The sequence below is a fragment of the Ursus maritimus genome, unplaced genomic scaffold (genome assembly GCF_017311325.1).
Source record: "Ursus maritimus isolate PB19 unplaced genomic scaffold, ASM1731132v1 scaffold_9, whole genome shotgun sequence".
NCBI classification, from domain to species: Eukaryota; Metazoa; Chordata; class Mammalia; order Carnivora; family Ursidae; genus Ursus; species Ursus maritimus.
This window is the reverse complement of record NW_024427107.1, coordinates 17,014,748-17,042,201: the sequence shown is the minus strand read 5'-3', so window position 1 is coordinate 17,042,201 and position 27,454 is coordinate 17,014,748. Positions and strand designations below refer to the sequence as shown.

Below are 27,454 nucleotides of genomic sequence, written 5' to 3'. Positions count from 1 at the left end.
TCTGATGTTCTTGGTGTGCTCTTGAGTCATAAATAGTGATCATGATGTTTGCCAGGATTTTGTGAAAGAACTGTTTCATCAATATATAATTATTTAAAAATTAAAAATCAGGGGCTCCTGGGTGGCACAGCGGTTAAGCGTCTGCCTTCGGCTCAGGGCGTGATCCCGGCGTTACGGGATCGAGCCCCACATCAGGCTCTTCCGCTATGAGCCTGCTTCTTTCTCTCCCACTCCCCCTACTTGTGTTCCCACTCTCGCTGGCTGTCTCTATCTCTGTCAAATAAATAAAAAAAATCTTAAAAAAAAATTAAAAATCAGATCAAAAATGAAAAAGAGATATGTATCTGTTTATATGTGATGAATTTGCAGGTTAATTTCTCCTTGATTTAAAAATATTCAAACAGTGAACACATTTTGTCAATATATTGCCAGTATGCACTTAATCACAAAGAGTAGGCCAGTGTGGCTGGTTATTTGTGGTCTTATTGCTGTGGGCACTAAAAGCTTATTGAGAATCTAAGAAGCTCGATTAGCTAATAATAAGTTACGTGTATTCATAAACATTTCAGGCATCTTAGGAGAATTTTGTGATTCCTTTCAGTATATTTTAGCAAGTCCAGGAAAGAAGGGAATTGGTGACATTGTTTTTACGGAGTTAATGCAGTTCACCCAGCCTAGGCAGTTAACTGTATTATCATTACATGGGCTATGGAGGTCTGAACGCAATATGTGAGTTCTTTTCTAGGAAAGATAAAGTTTCTACAGTAAAAGACTCTTCAATCTAAGGAAAAGCACTTGAACTAGTAATGTACAATATAGCCAAGACTATCCTTATTAGAGGAATTCATTCTTTCAAACAATATTCACTGAGTGTTTATCATGTGTCCCCATTGTGCTCAGCTCCGTGGATGGAAGGACAAACAAGACACAGGTGATTGTCCTCAAGGAGCTCAGTCTAACAGTGGAAATAAGACACTCATATACAGAAACATAGTACGAAACAAAATGTGCTAAAGAGCCACAGACTTTCAGAGCTGGATTCATCAGGAGGGCTTCATGGGTGGGTTGATCCTCTGAGAACTTAGGCGAATGGGTGTATAGTCAGGTGGGGCGTAGTTGGGGCTTTCCAGGGCAAGGCACAGAAGCAAAGACAGCAAGGCACAGGAGTGCAGGGAATGCTCAGAGCGCACGGTGCTTTGGGCCCAGTGCAGAGCATGCTGCTGGCACATTGGCAGGCCACAAACACCAGGCTAAAGAGTTTTTAACACTTAAGAAATTAGGCAACAGGAAGTTGTTGGAAGTTTCTCGCAGAAACATTTCCGCGAGAGGTGTGCATTGGTGGTTGGGATAGATTAGGGTGAAGGTGACCTAGATAAAGACCAGATGGGAGGTTGTCGCCAATAGCCTAGGTGAGAGGTCATGATGCCCTGGCGCTGGGCGATGGCAGTGGGGAAGGAAAGGAGGAAAGGGACTCTGAGGCTGTGAAATTAGGATCCACAGGGCTGACTCAGGTGCTCTGAGTCTGAGCAACCAGCGATGATACAGTGAGAGGTGCACAGTGAGTCAGGAGACAGTCCTTCCAATCCAGCTTCCATGTCTACCTCGCTTTGTGGTCTTGGGAAACTGACCTCACTTAGCTGAATTTCAGTTCTTTTATCTGTAAGCGAGTGGTGTTCATAACATAGCTTAACATTATTTGTGCGGGGGGGGGGGAACCTTTGAAACAATATTAATTTTGACATTAAGAATCTTCAATTCAATTATTTAATGTAAAGTTGATCTCTTTCCTCTGTTTTTGTTTCTTGCCTTGTACTTTTTCTTAGAACGGCCTCTAGGAGGCGACCCAGCAAACCAGCAAGAATCCCATAGGCTTAAAAGTCAAGTTGGTGGGTAATTACCACTTTCCCCTCTTCACCTCTTTTCTCCATTCTTTGCTCCTTTCCACTCTCAGAGACCAGCAGGGCATGAGGTAGGCATGTGAATTGAGAGTGGGACATGGGAGTAGCACTCTGCTCTAGGGAAAATTTTAGTCTGCTCCCAAATCATTCACAGAGTTTGAAAGGGAAAATTCTGAAACTGAATCAGATTTCAAGGCTCTGGGATTTGGAGTGGATCTGTGTCTCCACAGAGTCATGACAACCAGCTCAGTCTCCTGAAGGTGTCCTGGCCTGTATAGGAGTGATGCACAGCCTTCTCCCCTTCCCAAACCCCCACCCACCACAACCAGGACAGAGGGTTGAAACCAACTGGGGGCAATTACCCAGGGAGTTGGTTTAGTTGGAGGCCCCAGTTGCCCCTCATTCCCAAGTCCTACCAAACTAGGACAGGGTTATGTTTACACACATTGAGAAGCTGAAGCCAAACCTCCACTGCTCTCACCTCCTGGAGGACCAGCAGTTTCCCAATTCCCCAGATAAGTCAAAGGAAGCAAGATGAGTCCGTAGGAACCTGACTACATGCCCAACAGCAGACTTGGCATTAAGGCATGAAAACAGAAATAGAAGACTTTTGACCTCTTTCAACCTCTAGCTACCAGGCCCAGTGGGCCCAGACTTCAGGAGACATAGCATAGAAGTGAAATGTGGGTTTTGGTGTGTTCATCTTGGGAAGGAAAAAAAGGGGGTTCTAAAATCTGTTACTTTTAGGACTGTGTTTGACCCTTGAACAATAACATATATGGATTTTTTTTTGTATAGTGCAGTACTGTAAGTGTACTTTCTCTTCCTTATAATTTTCTTAATAACATTTTCTTTTCTCATGTTGCCTGGGGAATTACAGATCCGACATTAAACCTCCAGAAACCTGGTTGAAACCATAACACTGTGGAGGAGTGCAGACCTCCAGTCCTTTATTGTAAGAATATAGTATATAATACATGTAACATACAAAATATATGTTAATTGACTGTTTATGTTATCAGTAAGGCTCTGGTCAGCCGTAGAATATTAGTAGTTAATATTTAAACAGTAGGATATTAGTAGTTAAATTTGGGAGGAGTTAAAAATTATATGCCGATTTTCAACTGCTTGGGGGGTCAGCACACACCTCCACGTTGTTCAAAGGTCAACTGTGTACTGCCACAGCAAACATAATAAAAATGTACAGAGTACTGATCATTTCTTATAACAGCTCTCTATAATAGGTATTACAATTTCCACTGAGCCGACTGTAACTCAGCCAGTTAGTTGCCTAGTCAAATGGCTGCTAGTTGTGAAGCAGATTCGGAGGAACATCTTTTGACTACAAATCCCATGACCTCACCCACTAAGCTACACCACACCCACGCTCTACAGCACACTCTCCATTAGAATTTTCTGTAATGATGTAAATGTTCTCTATCTGTACTGTGTAACTTCTAGACACAGGTGACTATTGAGTACTTGAAATGTGTATAATGCAACTTGGGATCTGAGTTGTAAATTTTATGTAATTTAAACTTAACGTTTAAACAACCATAGGTGGCTAGTGGTTACCATACTAAACAACCAGCTCTAGAATATGTGATATAAAAAAAATCTTGGGAGAAAATTGGAGTGTATTTAAAGGATTCTCTAACAGGAACAGGGTCTCCTTCTTTTAGTGGATTTTATACTTCCTGGGCAGAATGATATGAATTTCTAACCCCAGAATAGTTAGGAGAGCGACATCAACTCTTCATCCTAACTTGCAAAACAAGAAAGACCATTCTGGGAGTTGGAGGCATTAGAAGAGAGCTAGCGAACCAGAATGTTCTTAGCATTTCATTTACCCATGTTCTCTTTGTCTCTTTAGCATAGGTAATTGCAAATACAGGTACTTGAAAATAATCAAGGCTTAGCTCAAGGAGCTAGTCATTCCTCAAACAGAGTAGCAGACTTAAGGTCAAATGGAAGGTGGGCTAAAAAGAAGTAAAAAAATTGATACGGTTTGAAGCAAAGCAGTGAGGCAGAGACAGAGCAGCCCTGCTGGAAGGAAGAGAAAACAAAAGGCACTAGAATGCTGATCTTGCTTCTGGCTCAACATCTAAGGTAGAGAGGAAGGAGAATTCTTCCTTCTTGTATCCACTGGAAGTGAGAAAGTTGGTGGCTAAGACATTAAAACAGGGAAAGAACGCCAGATGGTGTGGATGTGGAGGCAGAGAATTAGGAACCGCTTAAAAAGGAGGTTTAGTTAGCCTGGAACACGAGGGCATGAGTGAATCGGGACTTTCAGGTCAACTCCAGCCCTGGTTACATCTCTTGAAAATCACTTTAATTCCATGCCAAAACAAAGACCAATGCTTAATATTGTGCTGACCAGGTCCTCTTACACTAAGACAGTGATGTTATTAATTCTTCCCTGCAATACCCAACTGTTCCTTCCATCCATCCATCCATCCAACCATCCCACTCTCGCTCCCTCCCTCCGTTAGTGAGAACACTAATACATGACCAGTGGGGAGAAGGCAGCACTTCATTCAGGATTTAGATAAGCTGGTGTTCTAAGAGCCAGGCTCTGTTGATCAGTGCTGCTAGATATAACCCATCTGACCACAGAAGACATATGTACAGTATGTTATTTTGGTATTCTGGGGCTTAGGGTGTGAGTTAGAAAAGCATTTTCTAACCAACTTTATAAGTTACTTGAAAAAAATATAACCCAGAACTCTCTTTCCAGTAAAAGGATTCTTGCAATCTTTTTACACCAAGGACTCAACTCATGATATCTACAAAATACTTAACATTTTTCTTCTGTCTCCGTTGTCAGTCTCTTCAGTTTAGCTGTCTGTCTGGCAATAGGCAACTTGGATATGTGATTTTAAAAATTTTTAATGAAAAGAAACATTTTACAAAATCTAAAATCAAAGAGAAATGAATCAACTTGAAAAGTACTTTACAAAAGCTAACACTATGGCATTTCTTTCATGAGATAGTTTGCAAACTTCTGGCTGTAAGTTTTTCTTCTTGATAATTACTCCTCCAAATCTGTTGTTTATGCATTTTATTTTATTTTTTTTTATTTTTTTTGTTTATGCATTTTAATTCATCATAAGTATCTCTGAGGATATGTTAGAAAATTAACATATTTTACTTTTCTCTGAACATTTCTTGGCATAATTCACATGCCAGAAATGAACAGTGACTGTCCCAACTAGTAGCAAATACTTTAGCCTAAGGCCTTCCCAATTGTCATGACTGAACCCCTGGCCCTTCTTGACTCCACTCTCAGCACACACAACCTGCCTCACCTTCCCTCCACCTCAGTCTCCTGACTGATTTTTCTGAATTCACTCTTGCTTTCTGCAATCTGTTTCTCATATGTCACTCCCTATTTAAATCTCACTAATGGTCCTATTACCCGTGGAATAAAAAACATTAATCCTCACTGTGGTCTCTAAGGTCTGACATGATCTGGCTCCTACCTACCTCTCTGACCTATCTTTCCAGTAGAAATAAGATGTGAGTGACAAGTATAAGACATATGTATAACTTTAAATTTCTAGTAGCCACGTTAAAAAACAGAAACAAATGATATTAATGTTATTAAAAGATTTTATTTAACATCCCCAAAATATAAACTATTATTTCAACATATAATCAATATTTTAAAAAATGAGATATCTGTGAATAGAGATAGTTCTACTTCCTCCTTTCCAATCTGGAGGTCTTTTACTTTTTTTTCTTGCCTTATTGTACTGGCTAAAAACCTCGAAACGAACATCCTTGCTTTGTTCCTGATCTTGGGAGAAAAGCATTCATATTATTAATATTAAGTGTGTTGTATTAAGTGTGTGTTTTTCATGGAAGCCTTTATCAGGTTGAGGAAGTTCCTTTCCCTTCCATTTGCTGATAGTTTTCAAACTCAGGAATGGACGTGGAATCTCATCAAATGCTTTTTCTGCATCTACTGAAATGATCACGTGGTTACTTTTCTTTAGCCTGTTTACTATGATGAGCTATGTTGATTTTTGAATGTTGAACTAGCCTTGTATTCTTGGAATAAATTCCATTTGGTCATGATGTATTTTCCTTTTTATGAATTGTTGAGTTTAACTGGCTAAAATTTTGTTTAAGATTTTTGCATCTATTTTCATGAAGGACACTGGTCTGTAGTTTTATTTTTTCGTAATGTGTTTGTGTGGATTTGGGATCAGGATAATGTTGGTTTCATAGATTAAGTTGGACAGCATTCCATCTTCTTCAATTTTCTGAAAGTCTGTGTATACTTGGTATTATTTCTTCCTTAATTGTTTGGTAGAATTCACCACAGAAGCCATCTGGGCCTGGTGTTTTCTTTTTGAAAAAACATAGGAGTTAATACATGTAAAGTAACTAGAACTGTGCTTGGCTTATAGGAAGTGCTGTTAGCTATTATTTTTTAAAAATGCATCTTATATTGTCAAATAAAACTTATAAATGTTTGTTACAGAAATTAAAAAATATTTTATAATTTTAAAGAAGAAAAAAATTACAGTAATGTTATTATCTAAAGATCACTGCTATTAATATTCTAATGCATTCTTCAGTCTTTTCAACAGATAATGCTTGTTTATATTGTTATTGTTTATATTGCCTGGTACCCAATTTATTAAATTAGTATTTGATTAACATTTCCCATGTCAATATTTCTTAAGAAGTATAATTTCAATGGTTATGTATGCTCCATTAAATAGTCATACCATAATTTATGTAACTATTATTTTGTATTTTTAGGATTGTTCTACTTTCCCTCCACAGTAGATCCAAACATCTCTTTCCTGCACTTCCATATATATTTGTAGAAACACACATGCAAACCCTCAGAATATTCCCTCCAGGCCTTCCTTTTATGGTACTGATCATATACACTAATAACAGCTAATGTTTATAGTATGTTTACTATGTGCCAGGCCCTGTAATATGGGCTTTACATGTTACATCTCAATTAAAAGTAGGTACCATTTTTATCACCCCTATTTAACAAACAAGGAAAGTGAAGCACCAAGATGTCAAGCAACTTGCCTAATGTCACTTGGCTAGGGAATGTGAAAGCCAAGAAAGGCCATCAGATTTCACAGCCCACATGACTATGTGCAACACTGCCTCTCAGCTTATACCTTTAGACTTTTGATAGGAATTCCATTCCACACCTGAGTTGCTAATCCTGAGATGTTGTTTGAGTTCTTGCCCAGCTCACTGGCCCTGAACATGTGCTCTCCACCTGGATATTGGGAGTATTACTTCCACTTATTATCCATTTCTTGCTCTTATAGTCATTTATAATTTTACTGCTAGCTCCTCCAGTCAGTCAGTTAGAGCACTCATAATCTCAACTAAAACTGGGACATATCATCTGATAAAAGTATTCCTTTTCCTATTTGGAAATTTATTTTCATGAAAATAATGATATATTTTAAATGAATCACTATACACTCAATTTAAATACTTTATTGAAATGAGTAAAATGAGATAAAAATGGAGACTGTCCTAGAAAAGGAAAGATATACCAATAAAATGTGGCAGGTTGTACACATTGGTAACAAAAACGTGCAGTTTGCCTAGAACACTAAAAGGAACATGAGATAAAAGAATTGTCACTTATTAATTGTAATCCTCAAAAAAGGTAATATTTCTACTGTTGTCTTTGTCTTTGAAAATGTATGTTTTATGTTAAGAACTGCATAATGTTTCAACAGCTTTTCAGTGCCTATATTCTAATAAATTAGAATAGGGAGAATTTACCAGAAAAGCCTTTGTGTGCAATCTGCTCAATTTCTGAATCTTTTGGTGAGTGTGTGTGTATTTATTTTTTGTTTTGTCTTTAACAAAATAGACTATGCTCAATAAATAGATCTTTTTTTTTTTTTTTCTTTCATTTAATTCCTTTTCAGCGCTGGTCTCCAATTCTCCACAATTACTTCGCAGGAGGAAAATGGCATTAGAACTCTCCTCAAGTAGCAAGCCTCTGGGTTTAAGGCCGCTCTCCACTTCCTCACCTCTCTTCCCGTACCCCCCTTGCTTTATCCTATCCTACTAGCGGGACACTCCACTGAGCTCAGTTGAGATGAAGCCGAAGGGTTCTCACTTCCTCGGCTCAATGTAAGTTTAAGGCAGCCAGCGTCCTTTTTCCAAGTTCTATGTTTTTTTGTGTTGTTTTGTTTTTCTGTCAGCTCCCCCTAAATATGGGCAGTTTAGTATCAGATGGGTTTCTGGAACTGCAGCGAACAATCACAAATCACAGAGAGGGGCACAGATGTTAACTGCAATCCGTAGCCGTTTTTGGACAGAAAAAGAACCAGTTTGGTGAACTTCCCAAAGTAAATGGGTCTAAGATTTTTAAGTTGTGAGAATAAACTATCAGCACCCATTATCCCCTGTCTGGGAAGTTTTAGGGAGCGGTAACCTCAAGCTCGTCCCACCTCTCGCTTGTCCGATGGCTGACTTCAAGTTCTACTTCGAATTGAATGAGAATCAAAAGAAAAACTACTGCAGGGGGAAGAGAAAAGAACTGGAGGATGCGGGCATCGATCCCGCTACCTCTCGCATGCTAAGCGAGCGCTCTACCATTTGAGCTAATCCCCCACCGCTGGGCACGGCTGGTTATCTCTTCCACTAGAGAGAGGTCAGAGCATTTAGAAACGGAAACTATATTTTTCTTGATCAAGCCTTACAGCTAAGGCCAAAATAGCAAAATTAGCAACCTCTCTCCTTCGAGCCGGAATCGAACCAGCGACCTAAGGATGGCCACGGGCACAGCGCCTACAGTCCTCCGCTCTACCAGCTGAGCTATCGAAGGGAGCGGGATGGCGGGGCGTCGACTTTACTTCATAATTCTTACTCTCTAAGGTTCGTGTGGTTTCCACCGCGTTTCTTTTGTGACTCCCAGGTTTGTTGACCATAAGGTATCCTTCTAGCGAAACCCCGTCTCCTCACGGCAGCTGGAACGAGCGCTCGCGGTGCCCGCTCTCCAGAGCTCTGAGGAAAAGGGCCAGCGGCTGGCTCGGGGCTTTTCTCTGTGCCCAGGGGACTCGCGAAACGCCGAAGACGGTTTAGAGACAAGCAGAAGGCCGTGTGGCCCAGCAGCCGCCCCGCCGAGCGCAGACTCACTTCGGCGTTTACTAGGACCGCAGGTTAGGGTGATTCACAAAAGATTTCACACGGGGGGTACCGCCGTAGGCCAAAACTGGAGCGAAAGCGCAAGCATTTCCAACTGTTCGTTGGAATGTTATGTGTATTAGGGAAGGGGACCCGTGGAACGGGCCGTAAATCATACAAAGTTGGTATTAAAAAAAACAAAACAAAAAAAAGAGCATGTTGTCTCCTTCGAGCCGGAATCGAACCAGCGACCTAAGGATGTCTCTCGCCAGGAAGTCAGCTACAGTCCTCCGCTCTACCAGCTGAGCTATCGAAGGGACGGGCAAACTTTTTGTGCCCCTTGAGATTCAAACTCAGGAACTCGAGTAAGTACAGCCGCCGGTTAGAAGTCGAATAGAGCATGCGTAATTGAGGAACGGGGCGGGGAAGGGAGCGAAAGCCTGTGAATTGTTTCACGCGTGCGCAGAAAGACAACCCGGCTCCACCTCGTGGGACCCTGACCCACCGAGGAAAGAGGCCCCTTTCTTGTGTGTCTAGGGCTGGGGGTGCTGAGGCTCAGAGAATCCGACGCCACGTTCCTTTGCTTTTCCTGTACTACCCTGCGCTGGGGTGATTGTCGAGTGTGGCCTTACCACTCTGTAATCTGTACATCCCCTCAGTTTCTCTTCGTGTGGAGGGCCAGTGGCGCAATGGATAACGCGTCTGACTACGGATCAGAAGATTGTAGGTTCGACTCCTGCCTGGCTCGGGTTTTTGTTACAATAGATTTTAAAAACCAAAGATTATTACTTCTTAAGGGTTCATCAAATCACAAATGCCAGAAGTATTTTATCGCACTTTGAGTTCAGAAAGCTGTTGCGCGTCGGTACCAGTACCACCCCTTCGAACTCTCGAGCATTAACGAGACGCTGCGGCGGCCGCGCCCCAGGCCGCCCCCGAGAGCGTTGCGGCCCCGGCTGGGAAAAGCTGGGGGGTGAGCGGCTCAGAGGCTCCAGGTGGGAAGCCAGGTGAGGGAGCCGGGAAGTGAAGCCTGCAGTCCCCGTGATGAAGCTGGTTGAAATCCCAAGGCTGCTTCTGCTGCTGCTTCCTTCTTCGGGTCTCTGAAGATAGTTGAAGACTAAAGTCACTGAGTCACTAGAGAAAGTGCCCACGCACATCCCCGACATGGCAGAGGAAAGAAAGTTAAGGTTATTTACGATGTCTTTTTGATCCTGTTCCTGTTTTACATTTCATCTTAAGGGTTCTGAGCCCCTCCTCGGTTGTAAGCACAGGGTAAAAACCATCTAGTGACTTGGGTTCTGCCCTCAAGGGTCTTTTAACCAAGAGGGTGTAATGTGGGTTTGAACAAATTGAGTTTTTATTTTGAAGTTATTGATCTTATTTGTGGGGAGTAGTTTAGAATTATTTCTTAAATCTCTTAAAGGTAAGACAGCAATTCCCAAAAGTAAAAGCTTTAATAAAATGTGAAATAGGGGAAGAGATAAATTAGGGAAGAGAAAAAGTGGAGTTGGGGGAAAGGACTAGTCTTTAAGTGGGAAAGCAGCTTCCTTAAGGCTATACAAACGGTTAAAGAAGCTAAAAATTGGGGGATCCAGGGACACAAGTACAGACCATTTGAACAAAATGATGGTGGGTTTTATTTTTGTTTCCCAGTGAACATTTTGCCATTTTTGAATGTAGCAAGCTGATACATGTTTAAAGTTACATAGTGTTTCTTTAGAATTAAAAAAAATTACCTCTGTGGGAAGTTGGGGACATATATTGCACCTCTTCCCCCAAGTTTGTTGACAGAACCTTTAAAATTAGACTACAAGGAAAGAGCCTCCATCTTATTCCTACTTTCTCCTCACTTTACAAGGGGTTTATTATTTGCAGAGGTTAAGGACATGGCCATCATCGCACTGTGGGAGAAACTCGGGCTTCCTGGTCTATCTCCTTCTTGTGCTTTTTCCCCAGCAGCCAGCCAAAGTAACACCCTCCAAGAGGACCAAGATGGTGTGTGATTTCTGGCTCTCTTACTGTGACAGAAATTCACACAGAGCTAATGTAAATCAGACAGACAATTATTACGATGGGAACCCAAGAAGGAAATGTAACTGGGCTTCCCTAAGGTTTTTCTCTCGGTGCCTCTCTGTATTTCTCTAGTGCTCACAGTTGGCAACACGGTGCTACCCCCCCCCCCAAATTCCTGATGGTTTCCCCTCACAATCTATTGCTGTAGATCAACTGTTTGTATCTTTCCCTGCCACACAGCCAAATTCATGTTGAAAACCTAATGCTCAAGGTGATGGTATTAGCAGGTGGGGCCTGTGAGGGGTAATTAGGACAAGAAGGTGGAGAGTGCCCTTAAAAAGGAGGCATCTGAGAAATCTCCCCTCCCCTCCACTGGGTGGGCGCCGTGAGATAGAAGTTCAGCAGCCTGCAACCTTGGAAGAGGGTCTTCACCAGAACCTGATCGTGCTGGCGTCCTGGTCTTGGATTTCCAGCCTCCAAAACTGTGAGAAACAAAATTATCTATTGTTTATAAGCTACCCAGTCTGGGGTATGTCGTTACAGCAGCTTAAATAGACTAAGATGTCTATCAACCGGAGACTCCTTTCTCTTTCTCAATCCTGACTGCAAAACCGTTCGTTGTTCTGGCCTCAGTTAGATGCTCACCCTTAATCCCCGAACTGTGTCCAGGGGTCAGGATTACATGCAGCCCTCAAGGCTAGCTCACCTATAGGCATATAGTTGGGCACATATTGCACTCCTTCTTCCTGAGATTCCAGTGAAAAGCTAATAAAGATAAAAAGAAAAAAAGTCAACGCAGCATGAAAGACAACGGTAGTTACAATGAGCTAACCTGAGATTTTAAATAATTTCTGGGATGTGGAATGCAAAAGAGGTTATGTAGACACATAAGCCAGGATGGAGAAACACACAGCTCAGAGTACACATTCTAGAAGCTAGCAGACAGAACTATTCTCCCCGTGGAGCTCTCAAGAAGCTCCAGGCACAAAGGTAACCGTACAAGGGTCAAAAGGCCCACAACGTTTTGCAGCTGCTGGTGTATTTGTCCCAGGTGGAGCTGCCTGGAGAACTGCTTAAGCAGAGTAGATAAGGCTGGGGAGAGTGGCAGAGTAGAGCCTAATAATAATTGACATGGAGAGAAAGAAAAGCCACCCCACCCCATTCTCAGAGTGCAACTCTCCTTGAGTTAGTAGTTTGGGGGATCTGAGGGCAGCGTGGCTATTTCCTCTTGTGCACCATTAATGTAAAAGCCTGCATGTCTGTAGGACCAGCCATTTTACAGACACAAACCAGTGTAGTCCTTTATTCATGAATATGAACAAATATCTACCAGACATTTGAGAGGAAACAACTTAAAAAAGAAAATCCAAGATAAATACACGACAACTGATTCAAAAGGAAACAGATAATGCAAGAAATAGTACAGAACTGTTTTTGAATTGCTAATTGATATCCTTAGGGACATCTAAGAGGCTATTACAGTAATAAAAACCAGTAGAAGGTGATATTAAAAAAGGAGCAATGAGAAAATAGTTGAGTTCTTGAAAACTAAAAGAGTTTGCCAAAGTGCAAAATAACATATTGGTCAGGGCTAAAGATCAAATTTGGAGATATAGAAGATAGAATGGAAAACACCTGCCAGGAAACAAAAATATAGAGAGCAGAAAATATAAAAGCATGGGGGATAGGCCCAGAAGACACAAGGCTTTTGAGTTCCAGAAAGAGAAAGTAGAGAAAACGCATGGGAAGGAGTGGAAGAAAGACATTAGTCATCAGATCAAAAGTGCCATCCAAATATAATGAATGAAAAACAACCATGCCTGGACAGCCTAGTGAAATGTAAAATCTTTGAGGATAAAGATGAAACCCTAAAGGCTTTCAGAGATGGGGACAACAAACAGGCTAGCTACAAAGGAACGAGAATCAGATTATAATCAGGCTTCTCAGCAATGATGGATGCTAGAACACAGTAGAGCAAGACCCTTGAAGTTCTGTGGGGAAATAATTTTGAACCCAGAATTGTATAATCAATCAAGGTAGCAATCATCTATGAGAACAAATAGGTCACACTTGTGAGGTGTCATAAAATTTAAATCCTATGATTCTTTTGTGAGACAGAAGATAAACATTCCTTGAAGATGTTATACTGATGGTGTTCTGTAGGAAGCAAAAGCTGACAACAACAAAGGGTGGGGGGGAAGAATACAAGAAAGAGGAGAACATAGGATTTAAGAAAAAAGGGAACCAAGCAAGGAACTCAAGTCCCAGGTTGGCAGTGATGCAGCAGGCAAAAAAGCAATCAGGACAAATTAGGAAAAAACCAAAAGGGTCAGGGGACTCTAAGAAGATGATCTTTCGAGAAGAAGGTGGATTCTTTCACAATAGTTAAGTCATTAAGGACCAGGAAGACTTTAGAGATACTGTAAAGCATGTCATTTTTGCAAGCCAAAGATAATTAGAAATTTCTGGAAAAAAAAAATACAAAGAGCTTTATAAAGAATTCATGGTCCAAATATAAAGCAAACTAAAATGTGGTACAATTTTGAGAGGTTGATGGAATATATTATGGACTAATTTTCCCATACCCATCTCCAAATTCTATTACTGAAGCCCTAACCCCCAGTACCTCAGAATGTGACTGTATCTGGACATAGGGACCTTTAAAAAGGTAATTAGATTTAAATGAGGTCATTAGGGTGGGCCCTTATCCAATATGACTACTGTTCTTATAAGAGACTAGGACACAGAGGGAAACACCAGACATTTGCAAGAATGGAGAGACAACCATGTGAATACACAGCAAGAAGGTGGCCATCTGTAAGCCGAGGAGAGAGGCCTCAGAAGTAATCAAACCTGCTGAAACCTTGATCTTGGACTTCTAGCCTCCACAACTGTGAGAAAATACATTCCTGTTGTTTAAGACATGCAGTCTATGGTATTTTTTGAGGCAGCCCTAGGAAACTAATACAGGATTGGTGAGGAAAAAGAAATTTGCTTTCTTTTCTGCATTCTTTGGTATTTGCATTTTTGTTTAACTGTATGCAAGTAATTTTATATAACGTGTGGGGCAGACAGTTTCGTAATTGTCATCTAATAAAAATGGATTGGAAGTGAAGGAACTGATAACCAAAGATATGAAATGACTGACTTTCAGGAACAGAGTTGAGTAATGGCAGATGAGATCTCAGATCTCCTAAATCACCAGCTAGGATTCTCCTTAGCACTAGTTGGTCTTCCTGTCCTCAGTTGGACAGCTGAGTTAGAGAGACTGGACTGCTGGACTGCTTCCTAGGAGGAAGGAGGTCAAAAGGCCAATTCTGAAGTTAGGCAATGACCAGGACATTCTGGGAGTAGCAGTGTTCCATTTATTAAAGGGAACTCTCTTCTTATCTCTAGAATTCAAAGATCAAATTCCTAAGATTTGTTAACTAACAGTGGTGCTCCGTAAAAGTTATTCACACTATCCTGAGATCTGAAGGAAGAAAACATTGTTCAGCTTGAAAATACTTCACACATAGGCACATGAAAGAACTTTCAAGTTCTTCCTTTCAGATGAGGACACCATTCCACAGGTCAGGAAGCTCTACCAAGAAATGTTAAATAATTTCTTCAGGATAATTCTCCAGATTGGAGGAGCAGGGCTGAACTCAGGTTTACTCAGTGCTCATCCACGGCCTTCTGTAAACGTGTACTGTCTCCAAGAAGGATTCCAGAAGATTGGAATGAGAACATTTGCTTGTTGCAAGAAACCGCAGAGATAGCATTTCCAAGGTCAGAAAGGAAACCATTCTGGAGAACTCTGGGGGAGATGCAGTGGATTTGTGTTCTTTGCGATAGTTAGGTTCTATAACAGTCACCATAAACAGTGGTTTAGTGAAGACTGAACCATTGCTCCTAGGGGAAATCCAAGGTTAAGTTCCTGTGGGCCTCCGCTCACAACATTTTTCTTAAGAGATCAGTATGTGTTTTATGGGTTACTGTGTAGATACCTTATTTAAGATATATTATTGGTTAATGACCATGAAATAAATTTTAGCAAGTAGGGAAATTTGCAAAATATGGAATCTGAATAATGAGGATTAATAGTATTATCAGGCCAAATTAAATCTTGAATTATATGAAGAATCACTATGTCAAAAGATCTTAATGAGACTAGCCCTCAGCCCCCTACCTCCATTTAGGAGGTTAATAGGAACCATTTGTACTACAGGGAGATTGCAAGACTGACCTATCCAATTCCCAGGGCTCCATAAGACCTCAAGTTCATCTGCAGTCTTTCCCACTCAGGAAAAGTAGAACTGTCATGTTGTTCATATGGTATCTTTCCCAAAGGTATGGTTTGGGGGCGGGGTGGTGATGGCTGGGGCTGGGAAAAGATGTTGCAGGGAGATTTTCTTCAGAGATTCATCTTTATTCCTTTACTAAACATTTATTGAGTCTCTACTATGTGCCAGATACATATGTTCTAGTGCTGGAGATGCAGCAGTAAGCAAAAAATCCACAAATTTCTACTCTAATGGAACACACATTTTGAAGGACAGACAGACAGTAAGTTGACAATAAATGATATATATAGAGTAGGCTCAACAGTGGTGATGCCAAAGGAAAAAATATCCAGAGTGTGGAGGGTACTGTGCTTTTCACAATGGCAAATTGACATAGACTCCCAGAAACAAAATAAATTGCTGCAAAACACACAGACATGCATTTATTTTAAATGGTGGGAGACAAAGTTCCAGTTCCTTTAGAAAGTATTCGTTTGCCAAGTTGTATTTCCTATGAAGAAATAATAAAGGATTGCTAATTTAGACATCTGACAAAAATAATGGTGTATTTTTACTAATAGAAACTTCATAACTTGTACCTTATTTTGTAGAATGGAGAAATTGAGTATAATTTCACTTTTATTATGAATAGATAAAGTCATGAAAAGGTTATACATCCTATTGTGTGAGTGATATTGAAATGCCTTATTTTTATATATAATAGCAAATGTTCTCATCCCCACCTTATGGAATCGGAATAATGGAATAGAATGTATTAACTTGGATTTATAGACCTATGGTATTCACTTTTAGTGGGGGAGGGACAAATTCAAGTATATTGAGTATAAGCCCTGTTTTGATATTAAATAAGTAGTTGTATCTAACTTTACAGAATTCAAATGTCTTACGGTGCCAGGGTGGTGTAGTAATTAAGCAGACAGACGCTAGAGCTGGACTACCTGAATCCAAATGCTGGTTGTCATGTTATTAAAGTTACAGGTTAATTAACAGCTCCAATTTTCCCATCTGTGAAATGAGAAATAATAGTACCAACTTCATAGGTTTGCTGTGAGGCTTAAATGAAGTAATCTATATCGAGCACTTAGAATAGTGTCTGGCACATAGTAAGTGTCCTATATATGTTTGCTATTTACCAGAATTTTTAGTCGGGATTGTTTACTAATATCAACTATTCTAGAATCACTTTTAAAATGAAAATGAAAATCCAGCTTTTCACTCATTTGATTAATGTTGCAGTTATTCATTGGCCAGACAAGGGAAGGTGGCAGACAGCTACAAAGGCCACACAGGCTTCTCAAGTAAAGAAATGCTGCAGGGAGGAGGGGGAGGGAAGAGGAAGCAGAGACAGAGGAAGTGTTTGGGAATTTGCTCTTTCAAATCTGGGCGTTTTGAGTCTTTGAGGATTTGCTTTTGAGGAAGGCACTGAGAATTAAGAAAGGGTGAATACCTAGAGGAATCTTAAACTACAAAGGGCAGCTAAAGAGGAAAGGTATATAATAAATGGAGTGAGTATTCTTTTGAAAATAAGAGAACTCTGGGAAGGAGTTGAGCAGGGATGTGGAGAGGGTTAGTTTTCAGGAAGGACAAATGTAGTTGGAAATATAAGATCACCACGGAGAGGCAATAATAGTGCAGCTGTTAATACCATGGATTTGAGGACTGGCCTGCTCTACCCCTTAGTAGCTGGGGGATCTTGGCTGAGTTACTTAAACTTTCTGTGGTTTAGTTTGTTAGTCTGGAAATGGGGAGTGATAATGCTGATGGTACTTGTCCCACAGATAGTATATTAAGTGAATATATAAATATAAAATATATAAAGCTAATAAGCTCTTCGGGCAGTGCCAGGTACTAAGCACTAGGACTATTGATTATTACTGTTCATTTGACAGATTTATTTTTAATTCATGAAAAAAATAAATAATCTTGTTCAAATACCAATGCTCCTATGATCCTAAAAACCATCACTTCCCACTTCCTTTTGAATCCTTTAGTCTGGGGGAGGGATGTGCTAGAGAAGAGAGAACAAAGAAAAGCAGAAGACAAGCAGTGAAGTGAATCCTTTGTATTTTCTATTGAAACTTTACCCTCTTATTCAGAATAACCTGTATCTTTCAGGTTTTGGTAGCTAAAATTTTACTTTCTGAGTATGCTATATGTTGTGCTTAAGAAATAAATCCCAGGGGCGCCTGGGTGGCTCAGTTAAGTGGCTGGCTTCGGCCCAGGTCATGATTGGGGGGGTGGGTCCTGGAATCAAGCCCCATGTCAGGGGGGAGTCTGCTTCTCCCTCTCCCTCTGACCCTCCCCCCTGCAAGTAGGTGCTCTCTCTCAAATGAATAAATACAAAAATCTTACAAAAATAAATTTCATGCTAAATACAATAAAGAAACTTTTGAAATGAAGGCATTTTATATAAAACTGTTATGCTACTAAGTTAATCTATATATTGATTGTATGTTTCAGTTCCTGAGAGCTTTCATCTGTTTCTTTTAAACCTAGGTTAGCTTTGAAATATTGCTTTCTGCAATTATAAAAAATAATCCTGAAAAATGCCAGTTCGGTAAATAGCTAATGTATACATGCCTGAATAGATCATTCTAAAAAAAAAAAAAAAAAATTAAAGAAAATTTTGGAATTTCATTCCCAAAGTGGAAATCTGCACTAAAATTTTCCCCCAATTATTTTTCACCAGAAAAGGAAGTGCATTGTAGATCTCTGAGAAGAGATGAATCTGGACCACATTTCAGGAGTGGAGATTATTTGGGTACTAGAGCAGCTTACTGAGAAGGATAAAACCTTCACCAGGTAAGATCCCCTCTTCCTGGGCCTGGGAACAAGGATGTGCCTGAGGGGCTCTCAGGCATTGAAGAAGTTGATGATAAGATTTGCAGCTATTAGAAAGCTGGGTTGGCAGCCCCAGCAACGAGCAGAATGTGTTAACTGCTGTACTGTTACTGTCGCTTTGATTCTGGGAATTTAGTTTTGCTTCTTGGGGACAGCCCTGAACAGCGTGAACATTCCAGAAAGTTGTATCACTCCCATTCATTTGACACCGAGCATGTTTAGGTCTCTTTTTGGAGAAAGGCTTTTCTCAGAAATGGTATATGTTGTAAGAATGAATCAATTAATCAACAGGTATTCATTAGCTCCTACTTCGTTTTTAGCACTGCCCAAAACACAGATGTAAACTCTGACTCTAAGATGTCATTGGGCAAAGCACTGCTAATTTGAGCCCTCTGCAGTTTGGAAATGGCTTTATTATACAGAAACTGGTTATACATGATTTAATCTAAATTTCTGGCCCTTTGTAGTCTAGAACTGCTCAGAACTAATAAACAGGTAAATGTTATTTAGGTTCTTAGGAGGAGTGCAGGCTGGAAAAAGAGGGGTTTTGGAGAGGAGGACTGTGTTTCTCAAATAAAGGTTTTTCTTCATTGAAGGAGGACTGCTGCTCTGGAGGTGGATTTGCCTTCATATCAATGAGGAGTAAGGGAGGGCAGGTGCTGAAATTTGTTAAAAAGATAACTCTGGGGGCGCCTGGGTGGCACAGTGGTTAAGCGTCTGCCTTCGGCTCAGGGCATGGCGTTATGGGATCGAGCCCCACATCAGGCTCCCCCGCTGGGAGCCTGCTTCTTCCTCTCCCACTCCCTCTGCTTGTGTTCCCTCTCTCACTGGCTGTCTCTATCTCTGTCAAATAAATAAATAAAATCTTAAAAAAAAAAAAAAAAGATAACTCTGTAATTGGGTCAGAGGCTTGATTGGGTGCCAAGCTACCATTACTTTTATATTAAATTGTTCATATTAATATGCAAAAAATATACTAAACCTCCCTAAAAACTAACGATTCTAGCAGCCTTTGCATTTCTAGCAGGTAGGAATTTCTCTCTTCTGTGACACAGGTTAAACATTTACTCACTTAACAAATATTCCCAGGCTGTCTGTCATGTGTCAGGCATTCTTTTAAGCACTGGGGATTCAGCAGGACACAAAAACAGCTAAAAATCTTTGCCTTCATGGTGTGGGAGACAGACAATAAGCAAGATTAAAAAGTAGGTTAGTGAAAGGTACTAAGGAAAAAATTATAGAATAGGAAGCTTGGGGTGGGATACAGTTCTAGGCAGGATGGTCTAGAAAAGGCTATGAAGAAGTGACATTTGAGAAAAGATCTTGGTGAAGTCTCTTCATGGTCTAAATACATTATATGTTCTAAATTAATTTAATCCTGACTCAGAGCTGAAGTTTAACGAGGTAGTGAGAAATTTCACCTCAGCCACATTTTGAGAGTCAGCCCTTCCCCCCACTTCCTAAGGATGTATGGGGTCCTCAGGGTTTCTGTCTTCCTCCTCCAAGTACGTTTCCAGACCCTCATCTTAGTCCAGCTCCTGGTTGCTCTGTGTCCAACCCTACATGGTTCCTTTGAGGGGCCAGGTGTAGGTACGGTAATCTTTTGTTATGGCAAGGAGCCAAGATTTAATTTTGTCACCAGGCATTCAAGTGCTATCCCATCAGAGGGGCTCTCCCCTGCGGGCATGTTGCCAGTGAACTGGGGAGACCCTGGGCCCGTGGGCCTTGACCCAACCCATCACAAAGGTGATGCTGAAGATTCTTGGTCTCCTCATGAGAAAGAGTTCAAGGACAGACACAACACAGTGGATGAGTGACACAAGTGGGAAAGTTTATTAAAGCTCAAGTATATTCTCCAGGTGTTAGAGCAGGTGACCTGAAGAGAGAGCTTCACACCCTGGGGTTTGGGTTTCTATCTTTTATTAATGGTTGCAAACTAGGGAGTGAAATATTCCTTACTTGGGGCAGGGATTTCTTGGAAGCAGTGCTTTGGCCTTTTCTTCCTTATTTGATCAGGAGTTTCCTGTCATGGCACCCACTACCTTGGGCCTGCATGGTTTGATCTGGTTTCTTGTGAAATGCTGCCAGGACAGGCCTCTGACTTTCTTGATAGCTGGCCATGGCTTCCTCATTGCTGGGCTTCAGATGTCCTGTTAGAATCTAACTAAGCGCCTACTCTAACAGAGACACAAGTCTGGGGTACTCTGGGAAGTCCCCCCAAAACTCCCAAACCCATCTTTAATCTAGAGGTCCCTCATGTTGGGGCTACTTCTCTTCCTCAAATTTCAGCGTATATCTTTCTAACAGCCCTTCTAACAGCCCAAGCACCCAAACAAAAGCCTGGGTGGTGGTTTTCCAGGTGTCTACCTTTGTTTTTATCCTCCAAGGTCATGGTAACAGGGAAGTGACCTTTTAAAGATGAATTTCAGAAGGAGAGCCCTCATTCCTTTGAGTCTGACTAAGGACAAAACAAAATTAATGTCTCGAATTACCTTGCCGTGCATTCAAATAATGAATGTGGTCAATAGGAATTATTTCTGTTTGTTAATGCACTCAGAATTGTTTGAAAAATACATCTGTTCCCCTTTGGCCTGTTAGCATCATGATTATTTGTTCTCGAATTTCCTTTAAGAATATTGTTACCTGGATTTGCTCTCTCTCCTTGCCCCACTCGTTGGGGGTAGATTTACGATAGTTCAGTTTATGTAAAAGACCAGTAAATGCAGAGATGGAGTTGATAGTGGCCAGCAGAGAGATTAGGACTCTAAAACAGAGGGGTGAGGGTCAACTGGAAGAAAGGTAGGAGTGGGAGAAGGGAGAACAAGGAAGGAGATGGAGTACTGAGAAACAGGGAAAGGAAGGGACAGAGGAGAAAATGAAGTTAGACGCTCAGGATAAAGGAATGAAAAAAAACCCACCAAATCTAGAATAAGGAGTGAGGGCAATAAACAAGTGAGGTGCACTGACTCACTGTTAAACTCGTACAATCTGAAGGCCACAAGTTTGACATGGGCGTCACCGGGCAAAAATCAAGGTGGTGGCAGGGCTGCATTGCCTTTTTTGGAGGCTCTAGAGCAGAATCCATTTCAGTTTTCCAGCTTTTAGAGGTTGCCGGCATACCTTGGTTTATGGCCCCTTTCCTCCTCTAACTTCAAAGCATATCTCTGGCCATTCTCCTATGGTCACATCTCTCTCAGCCAGGAAAGGTTCTCCATTTTTGAGGAGCCATGTGATTAGATCATGCCCACTTGGATAATCCAGGATAATCTCCCTATCTCAGAATCCTTAACAATCTGCAAAGTGCCTTTTGCCACAAAAGGTGATATAGTTACTGGTTCTGGTAATTAGAATAAGTAAATCTTAGAGGGGGCATCATTGTGCCAGCCACAAAGATTATGTAGCCCTAATTGGAACCCTCTGTGTAGTTCAAAAAATCAAACAGTGCACGACCAGGTGGGTGTGTATTTCCAGGCTAGGAAACATCAAATGCGTTTCAGCATCCATACCATTTAAAATGTAGAAATAAGAATGTCATTTATTCTCAAAGAATTACCCTGTGTATTTTGGTAAAGAAAAATGCATACATTTTTGAATTATGTTCATATGTAAAACAGCAAAAAATTAATGGATGACTTTGAAACCTTACACAAAATCCCTTGCTCTGGTAACCTAAAGCCCAGGACTAGGTGGTAAGCCATTGAAGTGCTGGTTCATGGTGAGCATGTTTCTTCTTGGTGCTTCTCTGCTAGGATGCTTATGGATTCAGAATAACCACAGGTGACTCTGGATGGCAGCTTCTGTTGACCCCCACATGATGCCTGAGTGGCCTCTCCTCAGATGAAGAGTTGATCCTTGTTTCTATGTAGCTAAGGGGCATTCTGTAGATTCATTTCCTCATTCATACACATTCATGTCCTTAACATTTCCCACATATCACTGTAACCAGTAATTAGCCCTTTGTGGGGAACATTAACAAGAACCCCTTTATGAACTTAATTCCACCATCTGATTCTGATTCATGCCCTGTTCTCATTTTCTACTCTTGTACCAGCTCTCTGGACAAGCTGGGAGTAGAAGTAAAAAATTCCATGCAAGAGAAATGAGGTCTGGGAGAGAAAAAGGAACTTTGTGATTTACAGGTTGCAGTTCAAAAATAGGCCTGACCTTTTTGCTTAAAAAGACTCCAGGAAGGAAATGTAGTGGCTCAAATTATCCACAGACAGGGCTATTTATCTTACGTTCCCTTCAAATGGAAAGTAGCACTTGTTTGTTGAATACAGAGTTCCGGGCACTTGCTGGTCACTGTTCGTACTAGGTATCTTCATGGGCTTTGTTGGGTAAGAGTTACCCACATAAGGAGTCACATTATATTTGTGTCTAGACATATACAAATTCATGTAAATCCACCTCATATTTGTCAAACACTTGACTTTGTAGAGTGATTTTACCTCAGCTATTTCATCTTGTCTCATAGCAACTTGGAAGGTGGTCAGAGCAAATAGGAAAATGGAGTCATAGAGCAATTAGCCATATAATTCTCATCTCACTTGGTCACAGGGCTAGGTAGTGAGAGTTTAGATTAGAACCAGATTTCCTAACTTTCCAACCAGGGCTTTTCCTAGTTGATTGTCGATTTAAAAAAATTCCAATAACTCAAAAACTTAAAGCAGAGTTTTAATGACTTCAGAACTGTCAGAGCTGTAACACCAATTTTCATTTACAATGTATATTTTAGGCTCATTTGACTATAATTTGGTGGTGGTGGGAATAAGAAACAAAAAAGAAAATGGCATTTCATGCAATATTATATAAAAACATAACAAGATCTTGAAAACTGCAATATTATATCAAGAGCTCAGAAAAAACAAACACTTTCTGTACTATTTTAGAACATGGCTTTAGGACATGGCTTTGACCACATAATGAATGTAAGGATCAAACAGTAAATGCAGACATGACCTTTGAGCTTAATTGTTCAACATGCACAGAGCTGAGCATTTTCTGGTCAGTGTAATTGTTCCTACCAAAACCGGGGTAAATGATATGCCTTTAAATCTAAAGTTAGGCTGTAGAGTTCAGAATTCTACCTTTTACCCTATATGTTTCTTTCCCTTACTCTGTCTAATCTAGGTCAGTTGTACAAAAATTGTTTTTACTTAAAAATGGTCAACATATTTTGGGGGGCTGGTTTGGGCTCAGTATGATTTTCTGGATCATTTATAACATTTGACCAGGTTGAAATTTTGTTTTTGTTTCTTTATGCCAGTCTGAAAGTACGCAAAACCTGTTTCTTCCTGGTTTTACTCATCAGTTTTCAATAAATGACAGCTTTTACTCTTTCAAAGATATACTTTAAAATTAAGTGATTTGTCTTTTTTACCTAATAATTTCTTCCTGCCTCTTGAAATATTTCTGTAGCCATATTAAATATTGACAGGGAAAACTTTCCACACACACAAAAAATTCCTCTTAAGTTTCCACGTATATTTTGCTGACGATATTTGTGGCAGATAGGAATATTGCATTCAGTTAAATAGATGAAAAGTGGCTTCTGTTTGGAACGCTACTTTAGTCTGCAAGGAATTAGATCTGTGTCACATAAAGGGCAGACTCATAAAGCCTGTCCAGTGCCACCATCTTACTTCATGCAAGGAGCATAAAACAACTCTTCAGGCTTTTATTCATCAAAATGGAATGTGTTTCATTAGGAATTCTACTCAAAGAGTGAGACTGCATTATGAGAAAATTATGTAGCAATCATCTTTCCCTAACCTAAAAAATAAAATACGAATGTGGAAAAGTTCACAGAATTTCATGCCCCCTACCCAGCCCCACCCATGACCACCTGGAGACATGGCTGAACCAAGAAGGGGTACTGTGGACCCTCAGTGGTCTCAATATTAAGAGTCAGTGCAATAACTTCGAGGTCCTTCTCTGATTAGCTGTGTTTTCTCATTTGCATTTGTAGGCTGGAGAACAACTGGAAAGTCCACATCTAAAAATAAACAAAGCAAAGCAATAAACACCCTCTGATCATGTTACATTTCCTTTAATGGGGCAAGTGGTGGATATTTTTATTGAAATGATGATTGGCAAACCAATTCATTTCATAAGATATTGAGGATGCCTGCCCTTTAAAGGACTTCAAAAGGGAGGAGGCATTGTCTTTACTCTTCAGTTAAGTTCCATCAGTTATAGAATTATAAAACTAAAGCAATGAACCCAGCTTTCAACTTGAGGCAATTGCTGAACCTGGTGAACTTGAGCTTTAGTTTTCACCATCTTGTGGGAATGAGGACAGGTCCACCATATGTGTCATATAGACCCTAGTGTATATCTGTATTAAAAATGCCCCCTAAAGTTGTTCAGTGTACAATTACATATATGGCCCTGGTTGGGAGAGAGGTCAAAGCCCAGAGTGTGCTTAGATGAAGTCTAATAGGAAGCTCCCCACATAAAGCTAGTATCAAAAATGGTTATGCACTCTCTAAATCATCATACCCCTAAGTCTACAAGGAAATTGGTTAGTCTTGAGTTTTGGTGCTGAGATAAAAGAGGAAAGAGCTCCCCTACAAATATTTAATGGTAAGCCAATGAACACACATATTGGCAGACCAAATTTAAGTATCTATATGTTCTAAGAAACTGCAAGCTGATAGTTTAGTTTAAAATGGTCCAGTACAAGATGTGCTCCCAAGCACCTACCAGAAGAGAATGGCCCCATCTTTCAACCCAGACCCCAAAGAATCACTAAAATATTGCTTAAACACATGAAATCAAGGTAAAAATGAATAGAGAGATAGGGGAGATAGAGATAGAGAAATAGAGACCCTCAAAAAATAACAAAAAAGTTGTAAGAAACATGAACTCAGTAAAAAACAGAGAGAGAGAGAGAGATCGAAATATTGAGAAGGAAAGAGTGAAAGACTACAGACAAAAACAATGCACACTGAGAGCTAGTAGAAACAGTAGAAGGCCAAATCAGACCCAGAAAGGCTTGAAATCCTGCATTTTAAGACACAGAATTAAAAAAAAAATAGATGTGTTTAAATGATCAAGTGGATTTTGAAACTAATACAAAAGAACTTGAGATCAAAATATCTGAAAAATTTTTTTTTTTTTAAAGACTTTATTCATTTATTCGACAGAGATAGAGACAGCCAGTGAGAGAGGGAACACAAGCAGGGGGAGTGGGAGAGGAAGAAGCAGGCTCATAGCGGAGGAGCCTGATGTGGGGCTCGATCCCATAACGCCGGGATCACGCCCTGAGCCGAAGGCAGACGCTTAACCGCTGTGCCACCCAGGCGCCCCAAAATATCTGAAAATTTTAAAACCTGATGAATGCGTTTAACAGCTAAAGAGAATTAATGAAGTAGAAGACAGATCTGAGGAGGTTAATCAGAGTGTCACACAGAGTAACACAAAAATAAATGTGAAAGAGGTTAAAAGACATGAAGAATAGAATGATAAAGTCTAACGTATCTGATAAAACTTTCATAAAGAAAGTAAAAGTTTAGAGGCAATATTTGAAGATTTAATGGCTGAGAATTTTCTAGAAAGATATCGATCCACAGATTCAAGAACCAGACAGGATAAATGAAAGAGAAACTCATATTTAAAACATCTTATGACTTTGAAAAACACTAAAGACATTTTTTTTTTTATAGAAAGGGGTGGGGGAGGAGCAGAGGGAGAGAGAGAGAGAGAGAGAAACTTAAGCGGACTCCATGCCTAGCACAGAACCTGATGCGTGGCTCACCGTTCGGCTCCACAGGGGGCTCTGTCTTACAACCCTGAGATCATGACCTGAGCCGAAATCCATGAGCTGAAATCAAGAGTTGGATGCTTAACTGACACACCTCAAAGACAATGGTTTTAACAGCAATCTTATTTCTCAATAGCAAATATGGAAGCCCCAAAACTATGGAATTATAATTTTAATATGCCAAAAGGAGATATCAACCTAAGTTTGCTTACAAATTGTCTTTCTGTTACTTTTTTAAACCATGATATAAAGGCATTTTCAGACAATAAAAATGGAAATTGTGCCACCAACAGACTCAATTTTAAAAAATGTAATTCAGACACAAAGTAAGTGTTAATAGATGGAAAATTTTGCTGTAAAAAGGAATGATTAGTAAAGAAAATGGTAAATATATGAATAAAAATAAGGGATTATTGACTATATACAGGAATAATAATTTAGGAGACTTAAAATTAAGATAAAACTAGAATAAAGAATAGTGTACAAATCAAAAAGGAAGTGACCAGAGTTAAAACGTTACAAAGTTCTTGTTTAGGAGGAGGTAAAGATAAGAATTAATTTTAAACTTTGATAACTTAAGTATGCTTGATAAATGTTTAGGATAACCCTAAAAGAACAGGGAAGAGAATATGATTTCCAAACTGGTGGAGGGAAAGATATGTAATATGAAAAAAAATTCTATCATTAAAAAGAAAAAAAGAAAAAGAAAAAATGTCAGTTTAAAGTGAAATTTAAGAAAATAATAAAGTAATAACTAAATATAACTAATTATAAGTGTCTAGCGCTAGTTACTCAGGTAGTCAGTAATAGAGCTGGTATTCAAACCTAGGCAGTATATCTTAAGTCTGTTCTCTTAAAAACTGTGCTATACTAGCTCTCATGAAAGAGTAAGTAGGAAAAAAATCAAAATATATCATTATAATAAATACAAATGGTCTTAATGCCTTATTTAAAAGAAAAATGTTCTCAAACTGAATAAATCCCACCCCCCCACCGTATGTTGTTCATAAAATACACATCAAAAATATAAGGGCAAAAAAAGAGTAAAAAGATGTAAAAAGATGTACACATCTTTACCACACGAACACTACTAAAAAGAAAGCTAATGTAACTATATTTTAACAGACAAAATAAAAGACAAAAAGCATTGATAGAGCTAAAGAGTAACTATATAATTTTCAATTCACCAAATAGCTATTAAAATTCTAAACTTAATACACTAATAAGATAGCTTATTCAAAATACATGAAGCAGGGGTGCCTGGGTGGTGCAGCGGTTAAGTGTCTGCCTTCAGCTCAGGGCGTGATCCCGGCGTTGTGGGATCGAGCCCCACATCAGGCTCCTCTGCTAGGAGCCTGCTTCTTCCTCTCCCACTCCCCCTGCTTGTGTTCCCTCTCTCACTGGCTGTCTCTATCTCTGTCAAATAAATAAATAAAATCTTTAAAAAAAAAAAAATACATGAAGCAAAATTGACAGAACTTTATAGAAAAATAGAGAAATCCATCATCATGGTGGAA

General features: G+C 39.9%; 1 protein-coding gene, 1 long non-coding RNA gene and 4 other non-coding genes across 6 annotated transcripts in view; 2 read left to right on the top strand and 4 right to left on the bottom strand.

Annotated features, from left to right (window-relative positions):
- Positions 1-8,446: 8,446 nt before the first annotated feature.
- TRNAA-AGC lies at positions 8,447-8,519 on the bottom strand. The gene has a single exon. It is a non-coding gene; the product is annotated as a tRNA-Ala (tRNA).
- Positions 8,520-8,643: 124 nt separating this feature from the next.
- TRNAY-GUA lies at positions 8,644-8,733 on the bottom strand. The gene is given in 2 exon segments: positions 8,644-8,679; positions 8,697-8,733. It is a non-coding gene; the product is annotated as a tRNA-Tyr (tRNA).
- Positions 8,734-9,256: 523 nt separating this feature from the next.
- TRNAY-GUA lies at positions 9,257-9,349 on the bottom strand. The gene is made up of 2 exons: positions 9,313-9,349; positions 9,257-9,292 (listed from the first exon to the last, which is right to left on the bottom strand). It is a non-coding gene; the product is annotated as a tRNA-Tyr (tRNA).
- Positions 9,350-9,707: 358 nt separating this feature from the next.
- On the top strand, positions 9,708-9,780 carry TRNAR-ACG. The gene has a single exon. It is a non-coding gene; the product is annotated as a tRNA-Arg (tRNA).
- A 7,918-nt stretch (positions 9,781-17,698) lies between these two features.
- LOC121101744 overlaps positions 17,699-27,454 on the top strand; it is a 112,912-nt gene continuing 103,156 nt past the window's right edge. Inside the window, exon 1 of the long non-coding RNA XR_005833778.1 lies at positions 17,699-18,133. This is a non-coding gene — a long non-coding RNA (uncharacterized LOC121101744). The remainder of the gene's footprint in view (positions 18,134-27,454) is intronic.
- Positions 23,636-27,454, bottom strand: part of DNAJC5B (DnaJ heat shock protein family (Hsp40) member C5 beta) — a 51,473-nt gene continuing 47,654 nt past the window's right edge. The window contains exon 4 of the mRNA XM_008706736.2: positions 23,636-24,167. Within this exon, the coding sequence (XP_008704958.1) occupies positions 24,073-24,167 (95 nt within the window). The 3' untranslated portion in view covers positions 23,636-24,072. The remainder of the gene's footprint in view (positions 24,168-27,454) is intronic.